General features: G+C 43.3%; 1 protein-coding gene across 6 annotated transcripts in view; it reads right to left on the bottom strand.

Annotated features, from left to right (window-relative positions):
- Positions 1 to 338: 338 nt before the first annotated feature.
- Positions 339 to 17,578, bottom strand: part of LOC109507435 (RNA-binding Raly-like protein) — a 48,081-nt gene continuing 30,841 nt past the window's right edge. For 4 of the 6 annotated variants that reach the window (XM_019856865.1, XM_019856862.1, XM_019856863.1 and 1 more), the window contains 7 exons: positions 4,980 to 5,055; positions 3,926 to 3,973; positions 2,276 to 2,475; positions 1,934 to 2,035; positions 1,680 to 1,831; positions 1,020 to 1,080; positions 339 to 876 (listed from right to left, as the gene is read on the bottom strand). In XM_019856865.1, coding sequence (XP_019712424.1) covers positions 1,048 to 1,080; positions 1,680 to 1,831; positions 1,934 to 2,035; positions 2,276 to 2,475; positions 3,926 to 3,973; positions 4,980 to 5,055 — 611 coding nt within the window. In that variant the 3' untranslated portion in view covers positions 339 to 876; positions 1,020 to 1,047. Of the gene's footprint in view, positions 877 to 1,019; positions 1,081 to 1,679; positions 1,832 to 1,933; positions 2,036 to 2,275; positions 2,476 to 3,925; positions 3,974 to 4,979; positions 5,056 to 13,363; positions 13,688 to 17,578 lie in introns of those variants that run through there. The other 2 variants (XM_019856867.1, XM_019856864.1) reach the window with 2 other exon arrangements.

Raw genomic sequence — 17,578 nt, forward strand, 5'->3', positions numbered from 1 at the left:
TGACAGCACAAAACCTCGGCATTCCTTCTTCCTTGGCATTAAAAAACCAACTCAAATACATGTATATATTTTTCATAGTCTTACGTATAAAATGCCTTTTTATTTTTGCAGTACAATCCTGACAATTTCAAAAGGTGAGAAAAGAAACGTCATATCTCAAATAAATGCATTCTCCAATTGAGTTAAGTAACATCCCATAGACCTTTTTTTAAAACGCCTTGGGCATATTAAATGTCTTGTGGCTACTTTTGTACGAAAAAAGAAGCCTTATTGAAAAAAAAAGAAAACATTAACTCAAATAGGCGCAGTAAATGCACCATTAATAAATGAGACTTGTATGGGACGAACTGTTTTATTCCAAAAACTCTTTTTAACCATAGCTGTACAACCAAAGCAATGAATACAAATGATCCATGATAGTCACTTTTTTTGTTACTACATGCTGATCGTAAAAAATATTCATCTTTTCTTTGACAGAATGTAACGAGAGGCCAGAATAAGGTGGAGACTGTGACAGAAAGAGAGAGACCAGATGACTGTACAAGTCAAGCAAAGCACATGGTTTCCTCTTACATTCATATTTTCAACATACATTTGCTGTACAACATAATTATAGACAATACAGACCATAGTGGCTGACGTACACAGCATATACAGGTTACCCACTCAAAACCGGCAGTCTGGATGACAAACACATGGGGGAGTGTCAATGTTTGTTTGTTTGTTTTTTCAATCTTATGAGACAAATACGAAACAAACAAATCATTCCCTCTGTTGTTGACCTTTTATTTCAAACAGTCCTTCTGGCTGACGGAGGCTTTGCTGGTTAACTTCTGCAATCTTTATGCACCGCAGGCTTCCCTTCCCTTCACTTCACTGGAAACACATCAAGGAGGCTCCAGTTGGATGATAGTCCTTTTTTTTTTAAGTTGTCACGTGTGATTGGTGGAAAAACAATGCCAAAATAGAAGCAGTGTGTGTGTGTGTGTGTGTGTGTGCATATATACATAAATAAATACCTTATTGTCCTTTTAATACTGAGCTTGCTCAGTTGTCAATATCTGATATGTGGTTCTCTCTCTGCAATTACAAAAGCACAATAATAATTAATAATAATAATAATAATAATAATAGTTCTTTGACACCAAGTAGGAGAGACCACGACTTGATGTCCCACTTTTTAAACTCTTACACATTTCCTTGTAATTATTACGCCATTTACAGTCTAAACAAGGGGCGCAAAGGGCACTTTGTTTATTGCCCCATTCTTTGCTGATGTGACAAATAACCCCAAAATGACAGTGGCAAGTTTTCCCAAACTACCAAGTTGGCAAATGCAAACTCTTTCCTGGGGGAATAACTGCTGCAATTTTTAACTGGAAGAAGCACTCTCGCGGAGAACATGATTGCAATGTGACAACTTCCCCATGTGACAACAAGCCCAGGTCTCTCTGGCTACTGCCCCAAACAAGGAAATGTTAGCCAAAAAAATCCTTTTTTTTCCATTTTCTTTATAGTTTAAATAATGTTAAAACTTCATTTCAAACATAGCCTGTACAGTTGAAAACATTTTTTCTGATGATTTTACACGGGAAACTGAAATGAGACTGTCAATGAAAAGTGGGCAGTATTCTTATTCGAGGTTGCTGACATCAGACGTCACGATTCCGGCATCTCACCATGTCACCGGCGCCCTCGTCCTCAAAGTAATCGTCGCCGCCGTCCGTCATTTCCCCTGCCTCGGCCTCGGCCCCCAGGTCCTCTCCGCCGGAGTGGTCGGCCTGGTCGCCGTGGTGACATTCACACGCCTCCTCGTGTTTCCTCTGCATCTCTGGCAAAGGAGAGAGCACCAAAACACCAACGTAACCAATGAACAAACTTAAGCAGCAGATAGTGTAACCTTTTTTGGGGGGCTGTTCATTTCATGTCCCACCATGCTGTCTCTCAAATTTGTCCAGCCTCCCCAGCAGGGAATCAATCTTGGTCTTGATCTGCGACAGTTCCTTTTTGATACTCAGCAATTGCTCCGTCTTCACTGCGCAGTGCACATGTCAACGAAACAGCGGGATTGGCGAAGATCAGCGATGTAGGGAAAGCATTGAAAAACACATTTGAATGTATTCAAAAATATTTTCGAAACATCATGAAAGCAAAGCGGCTGACCAACGGCGGCTAGTTTTGGTGGTATTCAAAATTTGGTGGCCAGCGGCTTTTATCCAGTCACGCAGTAGCTGTACGGTATGAGAAGAAAGCTGAAAAAAAAAAAACAATTTACGTTTGGGTCCCGTGACAGAAGACGGGACGTTGACAACCCGGGAGGAAGAGGAGGAGCAGCAAGAGGATGAAGAAGAGCAGGCCCGGACGGAGAAGGAGGACTTGATCCTGCGCGGGGCGGACGGCACGACGAGCCGAGAGCGTTTGACCGGGATGACGGCCCGGGCGGGCGGCACCACGCGACCGTGGTACTCAAACAGTCTGAAGACACAATAGACACAATCGAGTCACAATCCAAATGAGCGCTATCAGCACATTTTAGGAAATCATACAACATGAACAAATAAGACGATTTCAATGTTCATCCTGTAGTTGAATATTATCGTCGTATTGTAGCAAGACAACAAAATCTGTTTGCAGACGCCCTTATGACAATAAGCGGATTAGAAAATTCATGGAGGGTGTAGATACTGTATATAGACAGAATCATAAATCAACATTCAGGTCTTGTGTCCGAGGCTTTAACTCCCAAGGCCAAATCAGATTTTTGTGAAGTCAAGTCAAAAGCCATCAAAACAGAAACTCTTTTTGCCGTCTCCGCCTCAAATACAGATGATGACTCAAAGTAGTCATGCGCGCACTCGCTAATAATTCAAAGCGCAGGAAGGAAACAAAGCAATGAAAATGTCAAAAAGGAAGATAAATGGGCACGAATGAGCAGCCGGGGGACAATCTGACAGTCGGCGCTCGGGTAAAAGCGTCATTAAGAAGCCCGGAGTGGAAGAAATAAAAAGCTCCCGATATGACATTCATTATGTCTACATGCTAATACGCTCGCTTTGCCTGGGATGCTAATTCTAATGAGGAAACTCAACTGCCTCCGGAAAAAAAGGAGACGACAAATATCAGGCAAATATGAGCGCAGCGGTCGGCGGAAACCTTCTTTTATACACTCCTCCCAGGGCCTTGTCAATTATTTATGTGGCGTGAGATGGAAAGCCAAAAATCATGCTCTGTTCCGTACTTTTAAACTAAACCTGACCTTTTAGTCTCACATTTGCGACAAAATAAAATGCAAAGTATCAAAGTGCTTTTCTTTTGCGTAAACAGGAACACACCTACAAAAAAAAAAAAGTGCTAGCAATCTTTTTCTCCACATGAAAAATTGCAAAAAGTACATTCTTCAATATACGACCCCAGGATACATCAGCGCAGACGCGTCCCAGTGCATGCAAGAGATGTTTCTTACAAAGCTTTGTTTTAAGAAACAGAAAGAAAGAGAATTACCCCGTATTTATTTCAAAATAAACACGTAGCTTAACCTTTCACTCTGCTAACTCTAAATAATAGCATCCATGTTGCAGTGGAATAACCGTCTAAACAACGGATTGAACATACACGGTGCAGCAACACACGTCGACACAAATATAGCAAATATTATTGCCGCACTAATGAGCTGAAAGGAGTTGCGACAGCTCAACGGAGAGTCCATCCATCTGTTTGCCAAGGTGGGCGCACCAGAAGGAGCGGCGCAACGACCGTTACATTGATGCATTGTGACAAAAATGATTTCATTGAATTAATTCTGACACGATCATGGAAAAAGATTATTTGAGCTATGCGGGTTTTGACTTACAAGTTTGGTTAGGTAACAAATTAAACACTTAACGGTAGCTCAAGGACCAACTGAATTTTTTTATACTCAACATACCTGCTATAAAAATCGTCTCTGTAGTAGTCGTAGTCAAACTCGTAGCCACTGCAAAAACAAGCCAAAAATGAAGTTAGACGTCCAAGAAAGACTCTGAATGAGGTTGATTCATAAAGGAGCTCCAGAAGCCCCTTTGATTGACAGGTCAATTAATGATAGCAAATGGTCTGGGCAAGCCTGCTCAACTGGAGCCACAATGTTAGCGCTTCCATTTTCCCCCCCGACCTCCGTTACAATTAGAAATAGGCAAAGGACACAACGGGTGCACAAAATACAGTAGCTTGGTTGAGAGACGTGCATGCGATTGGCTCCAGTCAAAACAGCAGCCATACAGATGAAGAAGTGGATATGGCATCCTCCTTTTCAGCTATTATTCATCAAACAAAATGATGAAAAATACACCACCAATACAACACAGTCCAAAGTATTTCAACACAATTTTTAAAAAAAAATTCATCGTTTTCATTTTAACAAAGTCATATATCCTTATAATAATCATATTCATGACATTTATTATATGTGATTTTCTTGACCTGCGTCTCGTGGCCTGCCTCAAATGTTTACATTTTAAATCAATTCTTGTTGTTTTTATGATTACATTTTGTGCTCCAATATTCTGCTTGGATTTTTAAATCAAAATTTTTTAGTGAAGGAAGGAACCCTTTCAGGGACAACGGTCACTACAACGGATAGTGTATCATGTTATCAGGTTACAGGGTGCATGAAAGGGTTAAGGGGAGAGGCCTGGTGGTCCAGCGGTTAGCGCGTCGACCTCACAGTGCAGAGGTCGAAGGCTCCGGCCTTCCTGTTTGGAGTTTGCATGTTCTCCCCGTGCCTGCGCGGGTTTTCTCCGGGTACTCCGGTTTCCTCCCACATTCCAAAAACATGCACGGCAGGCTGATTGGCTGGCAACCGGTTCAGGCTCTCCCCCGCCTACTGCCCGAAGACGGCTGGGATAGGCTCCAGCAACCCCCTGCGACCTTTGTGGGGATAAAGCGGATCGGAAAATGGATGGATGGATGGATGGACGAAAGGGTTAAAGTAAGGGTCCAACCTGTAGAGGGATGACAGCGGTCTCTTGGTGGCCATTTTTGGCCGGTATGGTTTAGGCTCTCCTGCCATGTTGACATCTGGGTAGACAGAGCACAGTCCTACGGTCACAGCAGGCAGAAATATTGGAAGATGAACCACGCGACCAATCCGCTAACACTGTCAATCCCGCTTTGCCCCGAAAAACATGCCAATGAGTCAAGGTGGCACTGTGTGAAATGTTCACATCGCCATTACTTGAAGCAAAATGATGATGGTTATCAGTTATCGTCACGATAGCGTGAAAGGAAATTCAAGGACTCAAGGAATTTTTTATGTCATCCCAACACGTATATTTGCACATGATAGGGCACAAAATAGGAAAACCGGGTTAGCCCGGTAAGTCCCAAGACTTGTGAAAAGGAAAACAGAACAACAAAATAAAATAAAATATAAAGGGATAGGGGGCGGGTACTTCATCATAATTTGAACGTGTGAAAAGACGCAATGCAGCAAAGACGTGCGGATGAGTGAGACTTGCTAATTGGAGGCGGGGCGGGTCAGTACATTCGGTACACTTGCACAGGCTGACAAGAACCAAAGTAATAATACTTCGAGAAAATCGAAAAACAGCAGTACTAGACCCCAGATGAGTGAGACTTGCTAAGTGGAGGCAGGGCGGGTCAGTACATTCGGTACACTTGCACAGGATGACAAGAACCGAAGCAATAATGCTTCGAGAAAATCGAAAAACAGCAGTACTAGACCCCAAGAAATGCACAAAAACAGCTGGACAAACATTTGAAATACATCAGGGGAAAAAAAAAATTTACAAATTACAAAAAGATGAGATAAAAAATACGTTCAACATTTTTTATGCAAAGGAAAAAAAAATTAAAAACATTCTTAAAAAACAAAAACGTTGAAAGTAAAATAAAAATATGCAAAAATACGCAAATTACAAAAAGAGGAGATAAAAAATACGTTCAACATTTTTTATGCAAAGATTTTGGCGGATGAGTTAATGGTGGAAAAACTTTTGATACGATCGATCACATTTTCATGTCATCAAAAGAAGGAATTTGAACAGGGGTGTGATGACTTTTTCTATCCAGCGTGTGCATTTAACGCCTCCTTCTATGGTCCGCTTCTTCATTTGTTTGTTTTCTGTTGCAGCACGTACAAGATGGGAGGAGCCGAAAAAGCCGATTACGACACTCAGTAAGTATCATTTGAAACGGACGCACGAACCAAGCATTTGGCATTTCGGCACGGTTTACCGGTAAAGCGTTTCATGCCTACAAATGAGTCACACTGATGCATTAGCAGATGAATTTGCACACAACGCCCGTCTCATCGTTATGACTGACGGCTCCTTTTCGACGCGCTCCAAAAATGTCCCGGCTTCTGCTCAATCAGCCCCGAGCGCGCGCCGCTCAAGGTCGCACATGACGACGCAAACAAATGGCCGACAGCCTGACGCAACAAGCGCAGATGTGCGTTTTGACGGATGAGTCATCCCCGCTGACACCTGTGGAAAATGTTGTCGTGAGAAAAATACTGACAGGCTCAGCAATCAAGCGGAAGGGACTTATTTAGCCAGAAATCCACTTCCACGGCGCTCCAACTGGACCATCCGCAGCAAAAATGCTCACAATACAGACGACCCCGTAAGTCACGATGCACATTTTTTTTTCCTCCTCAATTTGGTTTCAGGCATCATTTGGACAGCCAGGAGGCCAACGGCCTTTGACACCTTACACTTGGCAGTTTGTGTCGACATATTGCGTCATTACCTTGCCAAAGGTTCAATGTCAACTTGCCGGGCAAAAATTTTGTTTGGGCCGCGACTAAAGTGTGGCAACAGTTGGGGAAGCTTTTTGGACATTTGCATTTCTCCAACGCATGGCACGATTCACACTGTCTGTGAGAAGTTTCCGGAAACGGGATCCGTTCTTGACAAATGGCTCAGCAGACGGGCCGCGTCACCGCCGGTGAAAACACAAAACTTGGACAGCGGGCGTTTGCGCAAAGCCGAAGCAAGTCTATCTGGACGACTGGGCAAGAACTACCATCAACAAAAGCTCAGGCGGTGATCGAGCTTCAGCGGTCACAACTTGCAGATCGATCAAAGGCTTGAAACAAAATATTTGGTGAAGCAAAATGATTCACGTTGGTACGGGGGTAAAGCTTTGATCACACTCGGAAGCATCCACCGACATCAGGTGTTAGCAACGTGGCGCTTGCCCCACATTGCCGCCAAGGACCGCGTTAGCTCACCATTTTATGTTTTTTCTTTTTTTTGTGTGTGTTATTGTTGTGAAAAATAAATAAATAAATAACAATTACCACTAAGCTTCAGCAAATCTTTTTTGATGCAATTCTTTTAAAAATCACACTTGCATTGGGTGTAAATTTGGTAATTACATTCGATTTTTTTTTCTTTTAATAAATAAATATTTTAGAGCAAATGTCAGCATGAAAGCAAATGACCAAATCATAGCAATTGTGGAGAAAAGCTAGCACAAAGCACTTTTTGGTTTGTTTGTTTAGGTTTGCTTTTGAGCTTCCTACCGTCTCGAATGCAACATAGGTCGTCTGCCAAGCAACAAGTAGCCCAAAAGTCATCTCTCTCTCTCTCTCTCTCTCTCTCTCTCTCTCTTTCTCATTTGGAACAACATGCTGTGTAGTCACCATGTTTTTTCCCTTTCAGCGAGGACTCTTGTCTCACATCTCTCTGATGGCCTACAGCAGTAGGAGGAAGAGGAGCAGAGGAAGAGGGGAAGGTGGGCACGCATCGGTGGCTCTCGGGTGCACCGGGACAGCCGCATCCTTGTAATTAGACCGCAGGAAGACATGAAAGATAGCTCCCGTAACAAACGGAGCTCTCCTGTGCCTCCCCCCCAACTGCTCAAGTCGTAAAAGCGCTCCGAAATGAAACACCTCGCGACAGACCAACTGATTAATTACACTCATTATGTGGGTAAAAATGGCCCAAAATGGTGCACTGTACTTGTTGCCGTGGGCGTCTGTCTGGGAAGGAGGGTGGAGGTGCCAAGCAATAGCAGCCCCTCAAGTCCGGCTTTGAGAGGGGGCATAAAAAAAAGTTTCCTCGTGTTTATGATGTGTCATGATGGGCACAGCACAGCAGGAGAGCACACAGATATACTGCACTAATGGCTCGAAAACAATTCTTCTCTGCTATATAATGGATTCACTTTAATAGCGTCCATGCAGTGCAATTTTTTTTCCAATCTTGTTTATATTGCGAATTATTCACTCCATCACGGGATTTTGCCGCAATTATTTTCCTCTATGGACGGATACTATAGAACAAAAAGCGCGAGGCAAGAGGAAAGAGTGCGTAAAAGAGAGACTATCCAAAAGTTTGGGATGATTAAAAGCGAAAGTACAACAACGCATCTTAAGTTACGTAACCGCGTGTCGACAGTAACGTCAGCATTGTTAGCTCAAGTCATTTAATATCGCCACCAACCCTTGGAACAAATTCCAATCCGTCCACCCTTGGTCAAGGACACGGCCGCACTTTCAATGACTTGAGCGACCAAAAGGTGGTGAAATAAACACGAGCACATACTCACACGCACACGCACACGCACGACTTGCCGCTTGACCCCAAAGGCACGCACGGCGTCACTCAACACAGAGCGGCTCACGGCTTAGCCAGTTAACAGCCGGCCGCACTCATTCACCGACTCCACCGACCGCTCGTGTTGTGGCTCATGACTAACATCTCGACCACGGGTGTCAAAGTCAAGGCGCGGGGGCTAGATCTGGCCCGCCATCTCATTTTATGTGGCCTGTGAAAGCAAATCAAGCATGTCAACTTCCATGACGCTTGCTAACGTCTGAACCAACATTTCAAATTGTCATATCTAATCCATAACAAGAATATGTGAACGAGCCATTATTCTTGACTTCCGATTTCAAAACAAGTTCCCCATCAATTTGTTGTTCGCTGTGTATGTCATACGTGGAGGTGGTGAAGCATTTATATGGTTTGACAAAAATTGACAGTCACAACGGCCCTCCAGGGGAAACCGTAACGAAAATGCGGCCGGCGGCAAAAATGAGTTTGGCACCCCTGATCTAGACTGACCGACCCGACTGCTGATGCTGTGACATATCGACTGAGCAATTAAGAGCGCGTCACTTTTTTCAGGTCACTCGGAGATGGGCTTGAAAATTTGTTAGCACGCCACTATCAAGGTGAGGTTTTAAGCAGGGGATGCAACACGTTTAATCGAGCCAAAATGGACCGCTCGACACTCGGGAAAACCTCATTAAAGTGCGGATGGTCAGAATCATTCGGAGAACCTGACAGCTTCTGTTTTGACTCTATAACGGTGCTCCGATTGGAGCATCAACAGTCTTTTAGAATTTGGCCCCCCCCCCCCCAAAAAAAATCCCTGCAGCTTATCTGCCTTACAGCTGCATTCATCTTTGCAGAAGTTTTGTCTCGCAGTGCGAGTCCTCTCATTAAACCGGGGCTCAAGTTTGGTTTTGGGCCGCACGGTTTTTCAAAGAGCCCCAGAGTCCGCTACAGATCGTTGGGAGGAGTGAAAGCACAGATGGGGACACACGGCTCATCAAAGGCTGCTGAGAACCAACCTGCAGCGGAGAGGGTTCAATATCCCGCCGCTCCAAGTCGGAGCGGCGGTTGTAACCGCGTCGCAGGAGAAACTCACTTCAAAGAGTCGCGCGTATGATCACAAGTCACGTTATCGGGAAAGATTTTCGTCATCGACAAAAGGGAGATGATGATAGGAGAGGACAAGGTCGAATGCAGGCTCCAGGTACCCGTCCCGCAAGATCACACGGCATCCATGGAGGCAAGCTAGCTTGTGTGATGACGATGCTATCATCGTCACACAAGCTAAATCATTTGAACAAATTTGTTATTTCGGAATAAGAGGAAGCATTCTCAACAGTGGCACAACAATGTCTCATATCTCAAAAACCTGTCAAGTTGAGTCACTGGTATCTCAAGGCAACCACCGTGTACATATTTTTTTTCTGTCACCTGTGTAAGATTGCGTTGGATGAGTGCGGGTGACCAAGTGTTGACAGCGCAGTGATGTATGACCCCGCATGAGAGAGAGAGAGAGAGAGAGATGACACGATGTTAATCCCTAAAGATAATCTTTTGGCGGGCAAAGTCGGGACAAAGTCAGTGTCGGCGGTGACGGGCCATCTTGGGAGCGAGTGAGCGCGGCGCATCTGATGAAGCCATCGTGCGCAGCACCTGCGCCAACACAAATGGCCCTTCTAAGAAGCGGCGCCACCGAGATTTCAATCTCGGCCGTGTTCTCTGCGCCCTGTAAATCTGACAGGGGCCGACTTCAATCATCCCCGATCTCGTCTCAAGGGCACACGCGACCACGACGCTTCTGCTTCTTTTTATTGCGACCGAGAGTGCGTTTTCCTCTCGGAAAGATGGCGCGACAAAGCGGACACTTTCAATGAGTTATTCTGCCTGCGAAATGGGGAACAGATTAAAAAGTCAACCAAGAAACCGGCCGCATCTCACGCGTCCAGTTAAAGAAACATCGTGTCCGTGGGTCATTTGGTATCGGGCCGCACAGAACGAATAAATCATTTAGGTGACTTCAGTTGTATTGATTTTAGAATCCGGATGATGTTTGATTTTGAAAAATTGCCGGATTCTCGGTGACATCCATCTACAGCGTGTCGCTCTTGATGCAGGTCAAGCCGCCCTTCCCGGTCACGTGATAGGTTACCGCTAAAATGAAACCCAGGAGCGAGCAACATGAGTCAAAAACAAACGGCCCAGCCCGGAGACAGAAGAGGAGCTTACAACTTGCCAAAAAAGAAGGCGACATTGAAGAGACACAATCAGGAGTCCTACTTCAAATCGGGATTTATCTCAACGGCAGATTGCCGCACTCAACATTGTGGGGCGAACGCGTGTCACGCCTCAAGCGGAACACTGATCTCTGTCAAAGGCACATAACAGCCGTTGCCGCCAAGTCGGCAGCGAGGATGCCGCCAGAAAGTGATCTTCACTACATTCGGAATGGACGTGTGGATTCATCCACACGTCGTCCTTTCTTAATGAATCCTCCCTCTCCGTACTTGGCTCTCCAGCCCGCACGAGGAAAATGGCCACTTTGGCAGCCAGTAAATTTCATCCTGAGCTCCTAATGTGATTATTTTTTACGCGATAGTGTGGGAATTTGAAGGGATTAATACATCATGAGCACAGAACCACCCGACGGGATTTACTGTTCCATTTGGATAAAGGCTGACGAGGCAACATTTTTTTTTCATGAAAACTCATTCTTCGGTGGCCTTTTAATCAGGCAAAAGTGGCAAAGGCAAACTCTCAGTACACAACTGTCAGAGGCGGAGTTGCTGTTTACACGGCATCTATTTTGAAGATGAAAATTCAGCCTCAAGGAAGAAAGAGCAGCTTTTTGTGAAAGCCACTTTCCAAACCCCCCGATGTATGTATATATATATATATATATATATATATATATATATATAGATAGATATCGATATATCGATATCTATATATAGAGAGATATAGATATATGTATAGAGCGAGATAGAGCGTACTTGATGTAGAGCACACAAGAGACCACAAAGCCCAGCGATGTGCTGATATCGACGGCAATGCAGACCTATTCCAGACTTCCTTGAATTTTGCAATGTGCGTCAAATTATGCAGTAAAAACTACAATGTTGAAAATATTATTCATCAATCTTACAATTGAATAAAATGCTTTTGTTTTAAGACCTATGGGGGCAGGGTTGTTTTTTTTTTTGTTTGTTTTTTTACCACGTATTCAGACTTTATGGGCACCCTGTAGTTTGTGACTAGTAGCCCTCGTGAGCTATGCCCGCTAGTTCAAGATTTGTAGATGTCGCACAGGATTTGAGATTTGGTTTCTGGGTTTTGGTGCTACTTTCAAGGTGTCTTTCTTTTCCACTGATTTTAGTCGTTATCCAACGTTTACATTCCCGTCCAGGGAGCTTGGGGCTAATGTTCAGAGCTAACATTGGCGCTTTCTGAACTGACTTACAGTAAAGTACGCTGAAGCAAATATTTGCTTGTAATAATCCAGATTTCTGAGTCAAATGCAGATTCCCCCCATTCATTTTAGGAGCTATCCAAAGTGCATCGCCATTCACCGAGTTTGCAGGTAGTGTTAGTGAGGCAGTGTTATTATTTTTTTTTCAATCCCACCATGAATAGCAAATGTTCCGACGTAGCCTCCCCAGACAGACACGATTACATATTCATAATTGTTGCAGTTGTTGCACATCCCACCTGAGAGCCGTCTTACGCAAGCCCACTCCTCGCTGAGCAATCACAAGGCGAGTACGCAGCACTCGATCCGCACATTCTTTTTTTCCACTCACGAGTAACCGCTGAGGTTTTCTTTTAAAGCCTCCAAAAATCTGCACTGAAGCCAGTGAGACGACAAAAACTCCAAACTCGATTGATATTTGGGGAGAAGGGGGGCGGGCTGTCTAAATCGGCAGTAGAATCGGAAGAATTTTTTATGTCGAATTTTGAATGAAATTTGTAACATCTCCAAGATGAAAGGCTGAGTGATTTTGTTTTATTTTGGTTAAATCATAAAGTCGATTCATTTACTTCAGGATGTCTGACAACTAAGAATGAAGGTTTTGTGATGGCCATGGTTTGACTCTTGAATTGATAGTTTTTTTTTTTTTTTTTGGGGTGAGGTAAAAGTGCATTTTGAGTTTCTTCTGTCATGAAAGAATGTTGAACACAATACAGAATAAAAACACTGAAATTCATCAAACGTCAAATAAATAGAATATTGGTAATAACTATATGGATGTACCATGACTCATTTGAGTTACTGTTTCAACTAAACGAGTTGTTCTTGAGGAGTGAAAATAAAACAATAAATTAACAAAATGTACATAATTTAAAAAATAAATTTAAAAAATAAAACTAAACTGAAATATTTGTTTGTTGCACCTTAAATATGAATTGAAACAATCAGGTTCCAACGGTACATTCAACTCAGAAAGGACATTTTTTTTTATCCATGTTTGATCTCAAGGACAGTTGCATGTGTAAAAAAAAAAAAAAAAAAAAAAAAAAAAGAAATGCCACCCTGATCTAAAGAAAAACTGTACAAACTAATCTTTTTGACACTATATGTGACGTTGCCCTTCTTGGGATATAAAAGACATGAACATTTCTTGATCATTTAAACGCATCAGTCGGTATACAAACTCATGAATCCAATCGAGCGTCTCCAATTCACTTGACAAAGACATCATAGAAACTGTCCGAGAAAAACTAGCAGATTAAATCAACTTTTTTTCATCGAACATGGATTCCAACAATCTCATTTCGTAGAGTATATATACCGTACTCACATCTCGGAATGCGGCGACGCCTGCCTTTGTACATGTCGGGAATGCACAGAAAAGATGGGAAAAGATGCTCGACTTTACCTCTTCTTCCTCCCTCTCCTTCTCCCCAAAAACAGACAGCCTGTGTGTGTGTGTGTGTGTGTGTGTGTGTGTGTGTGTGTGTGTGTATGTGCGCGCGCTTCCAGCCCCAGACTCCCAGCCGAGCAGCTTCCGACCGTACCATTTGTCAAAACATCCCGGGGGGTGAATGAGTGAGGGGGGTGCTTGCCCTGAAATACTCCCATAGTAAACTGGCAGGTGGGAGTCGTGCCCGCTCGGTTTTGGTTGCACAGAATAGGGGCTGATGTAATCCTCTATTGTTATTGGGGGGGGGGGGGGTTGCCCTTGAAAAATGCTGCATTAGCATTGGATAATCGTCCGAATTCTGAATTCCGTGATGGTTGAGGTTTGACTTGGAAACGAATCATTGCATTCATATCTATGGGGTGTCCAAATATTCTTTGTAAGGTCAAAATATTACATTTGGGGGTGGTCATAATAACGTTTTTATTGTCACTGCAACTGTTTTAATGAATAAAAATGGAAAAAAAAATGGTGGAAAAAAACATCTGATGTACGAATTGGCCACAGGTTAAAGGAAGCCAAATTGAAGTCATTAAGCGATGTTTTCCTGTATATTAGGAAGGAGGGTTTTGGGGGGAGTTTACGTAAAAAGTACATTGTGCCTTGAGATACAACTGACCCAATGTACAAGTTTGTACAAGTTTTTTGAGTTACCGTCAGGTAATTTCTATGCTTTGAGCAAAAGCCAAAAACGCAGTTGTGTCATGGCAGTGAGCTCAACCCACTGTACAACAGCCAGCAGACAATTCTCAAACAGGACCACAAACAAGTACCGGTAGTTTTGCTTGCGATAAGGTCGTTGAGCTGACTGCTAGCAAACAATGAAAACACCATAGAAAGGCTCATGATTAGCATCGGTGTTATCCTCTGTGGAGAATGACTAGTTCAACTGCAGTTTACCGAGCAACTGTGACGGTGTCCGCACACCAGAAGGAGCAACGCATTGCAGCCCAAGCTACCTAGAAATGGACGTCACAGCGCCCATGGGTTCATCGTGCAAATGTCATGTGACCAAACTCAGAAAACTGGCGGAGCCCTACATCCTGCATTCGAGGCAAGACCACAATTTGAGGACCTGCGCTCATGAAAAGAAAGGAGTTGGTTTGAACATTTGCATTGTAAAATTCATGCAGCTTTCTCGTTGCTGCCCTTGAAGCTGGCACAAGAAACCTGGCTGACTTCCCTCGGTGAAACGGCGCGCTTTCATCTTCTAAATGGAATGTCACTCATTTGGTTGGCCCCTCATCTGTCTCAGCACTTCCAATTGAATTCAGACTGTGCAGACTTATCGGACTTAAACAGTTCGACAGCTGTTGCTGCCTTCTGGGCCACTGAGGAAGCCACCTTGGAACTATGTAATATTATTAATGCATCTCGTTACCATCAGATGGGACCGACGGCTCCAAGCCCCACCCCCAACTTCCTCCCCCACAAAATCTCGTTTTCGTTAAAAAAGTGTTAGGTTGAATACTAGCACCATCTAGTGTTCACAAAGGTGGAAAACCCATGAATGATCGAGGCTGATATCAGAAAAAATGCTCGAGACAGTACATGTATTTGTACACATACAAATTCACATTTACATATATTTTAAAAATAAATTCTGGCCTTCTGTTAAGTTAAAAAAAAAAGCATGTACAGGTTAAATAAAATTTTAAAAAGCTCAAATAAATAAATAATACTGTACATAAAAGAGCCAACCATCAAGTCACGCCGGAAGTGACATCATGCAGCCGAAAACGCGGCCTTCGGAGGAAGCAGCCTGTGAATTTGCACACAGCCATAGACGAACAACGACAGTATTCACACTCACACCGAGGGACAATTTAGAATGTTCCATTAACCTACATTGCTTAAAATATCAATCATAATAAACCTTTAATAATATAATGATATATAAGTGTACTTATTTTTCCGCGCGCAGTGATGATGTATATCAGAAAAAAATAAAAATAGATACAAATAAAACAAACAATAAACTATTAAAAACTGTGAAAAGATCCCCTTCTGTGTCTAAAGTACTGTTATTAAAAACGCAAACATTGAAGCACATCCCAAGAATCCTGTCAAAATAAATAAATACACGTTCGATTTTCTGTGAGAAACTGCAATGGTGTGACTCCTCCACAAGGAGGCACTACAGGACTATTACACGGTACAAGACGGCTCTCTCTCATCAGTTAGGAAGGAGTCGCGTAATCATATTTGAGCAGATATAATGCTAAAAACACAATTCAGTCTCCAAAAAGTGCATGAGTCATCAGTCGCCCTCCAACTGATTGGACATTAAGGCAGTCGTAAGTGAATAACCTTAACACAAAATATACAGAACAGAACAGTACTGTATCTCGGGCGTGATTTGGATGTGACCTCATCGACCCCTCGACAGCGCCCCTCCAGTGGAGCCTAAAAAGAATTTCATGTTTTAAACATAAGGTGCACAAGTTCATCTTGAGAGGGGTGACCCAGTCACACCTGCAGCGGAACTCTCGCACATCCGATGAATTCTTAAAACGAGTCTATACATATACAGGGTGGGAGGAAAGGGAGGCTTACTTTTTTTTTTTTTTTTTACTTTTTGTTCTTAGAAGGTAGGAGGTGAATCGAAGGGAGGGAAGAAAAGACAGAAGAGATAAAGGAAGGCAGGCGAAAGGATGGATACAAGTGAGACTTATAGGTGTAAAAAAAAAAAAAAAAAGCACAAATCCTGAAATATGCAGATGCTGACTGTAAAAAGTTTTATGTTTCGGAGGGATTATTTTCATACACTACCAACTTATTTTTCCATGTGTGTGGCGGTTAAAAACGTGACTTCCCGTTGTCGATAGACCTATTTTGGTCAATACGTACACACAAAAAAAAAAAAAAAAATGCAATCGTGATTTCCAAAGTGTGCGTTTAGTGCGCCATTTGTCCTTCATTTCACTCTTGACAGACTGCTGCATATTTGACTCTTTCATTATCTTCTTCTTTTACTTTGCCGGGACAAGTTAATAATGATCTTTCATAGGGGGGGGGGCGCAAAAAAGACACAGTGGGGTGAATAATTGTGTGACAGTGGAGCCTAAAAGCTTAATTAAAAAATCATCTGCTCAGTTGCTTTAACAGCACACAGCTCCTAACCTTGCAGAGAAGACGAACAAGAAGGAGCCGCCAGCTCTTCTGAGGGGAAAATTCAATTTTTGCACACGCGAGTGTTCAAGGGCACCTCAGCAGTGAGATGGCACCTGAACAACTTAAGTACACTGGAGACGAAAAGTCTGCGGTGAAATGACAGCTTTAAACGGAACCGAGATAAAGCGCGGCAAAACGTTTCACGCCCTTTCATGTGATCTCTAATCAGGACAATTCAATCACATTTATTTTGGAGGAATATTTTCAAGAGGGGAAGTCAAACTAAACATGAGAGAATGGTGCTCGCACAAGTGCGCACGCCCTCTTACAACTTGGGATGTGATCGGTGTTTGGAATGAACATGCAAAATCATGGTCAGAAGGCCTCAGCTCACGCCCGCCGCGATGAAGGTGCCGCTGATTAACACCAATTCAAGTTCAGCTGTTCCAGAAGGTTGGAGACAATCTTACTCAACAATTCGCACTCAACCGTCATCAAGGATGACCCGGAGGGCACCGGTGATGGCAAATAGGAAAAACATAATGACCATCGAACAAAATTGCGAATGGAACATACAGCCTCCTCCGTTCTTGACTTTTGGAGCATGTTTTTGGAATGTGCGAGGAAGCCAAAATACTAAAACAAGCAAAATCTCAGAACTGTGAAGCGGACGGGCCCGAATACTCCCCTACGGTGCTGCTTTCCGTCGTCACTTCTGATGAGTTATTAGTGAAATAAAGGGCGGCCCGGTGGTCCAGCGGTTAGCGCATTGACCACACAGTGCAAAAGGTTCCATTCCAGCTCCGGCCTCCCCGTGTGGAGTTTGGATGTTCTCCCCGGGCCTGCGTGGCTTTTCTCCGGGTACTCCGGTTTCCTCCCACACACATCTACAGTATCGGATTAACGTACTTAGAACTTCACTTCCCGTGGTTAATTTCATTTTAAACTTGACTTCACTTGCCTTTAGTTTTAGTTTGGTTT

Source organism: Hippocampus comes, unplaced genomic scaffold (assembly GCF_001891065.2).
Source record: "Hippocampus comes isolate QL1 unplaced genomic scaffold, H_comes_QL1_v1.1 scaffold105, whole genome shotgun sequence".
Taxonomy (NCBI): Eukaryota; Metazoa; Chordata; class Actinopteri; order Syngnathiformes; family Syngnathidae; genus Hippocampus; species Hippocampus comes.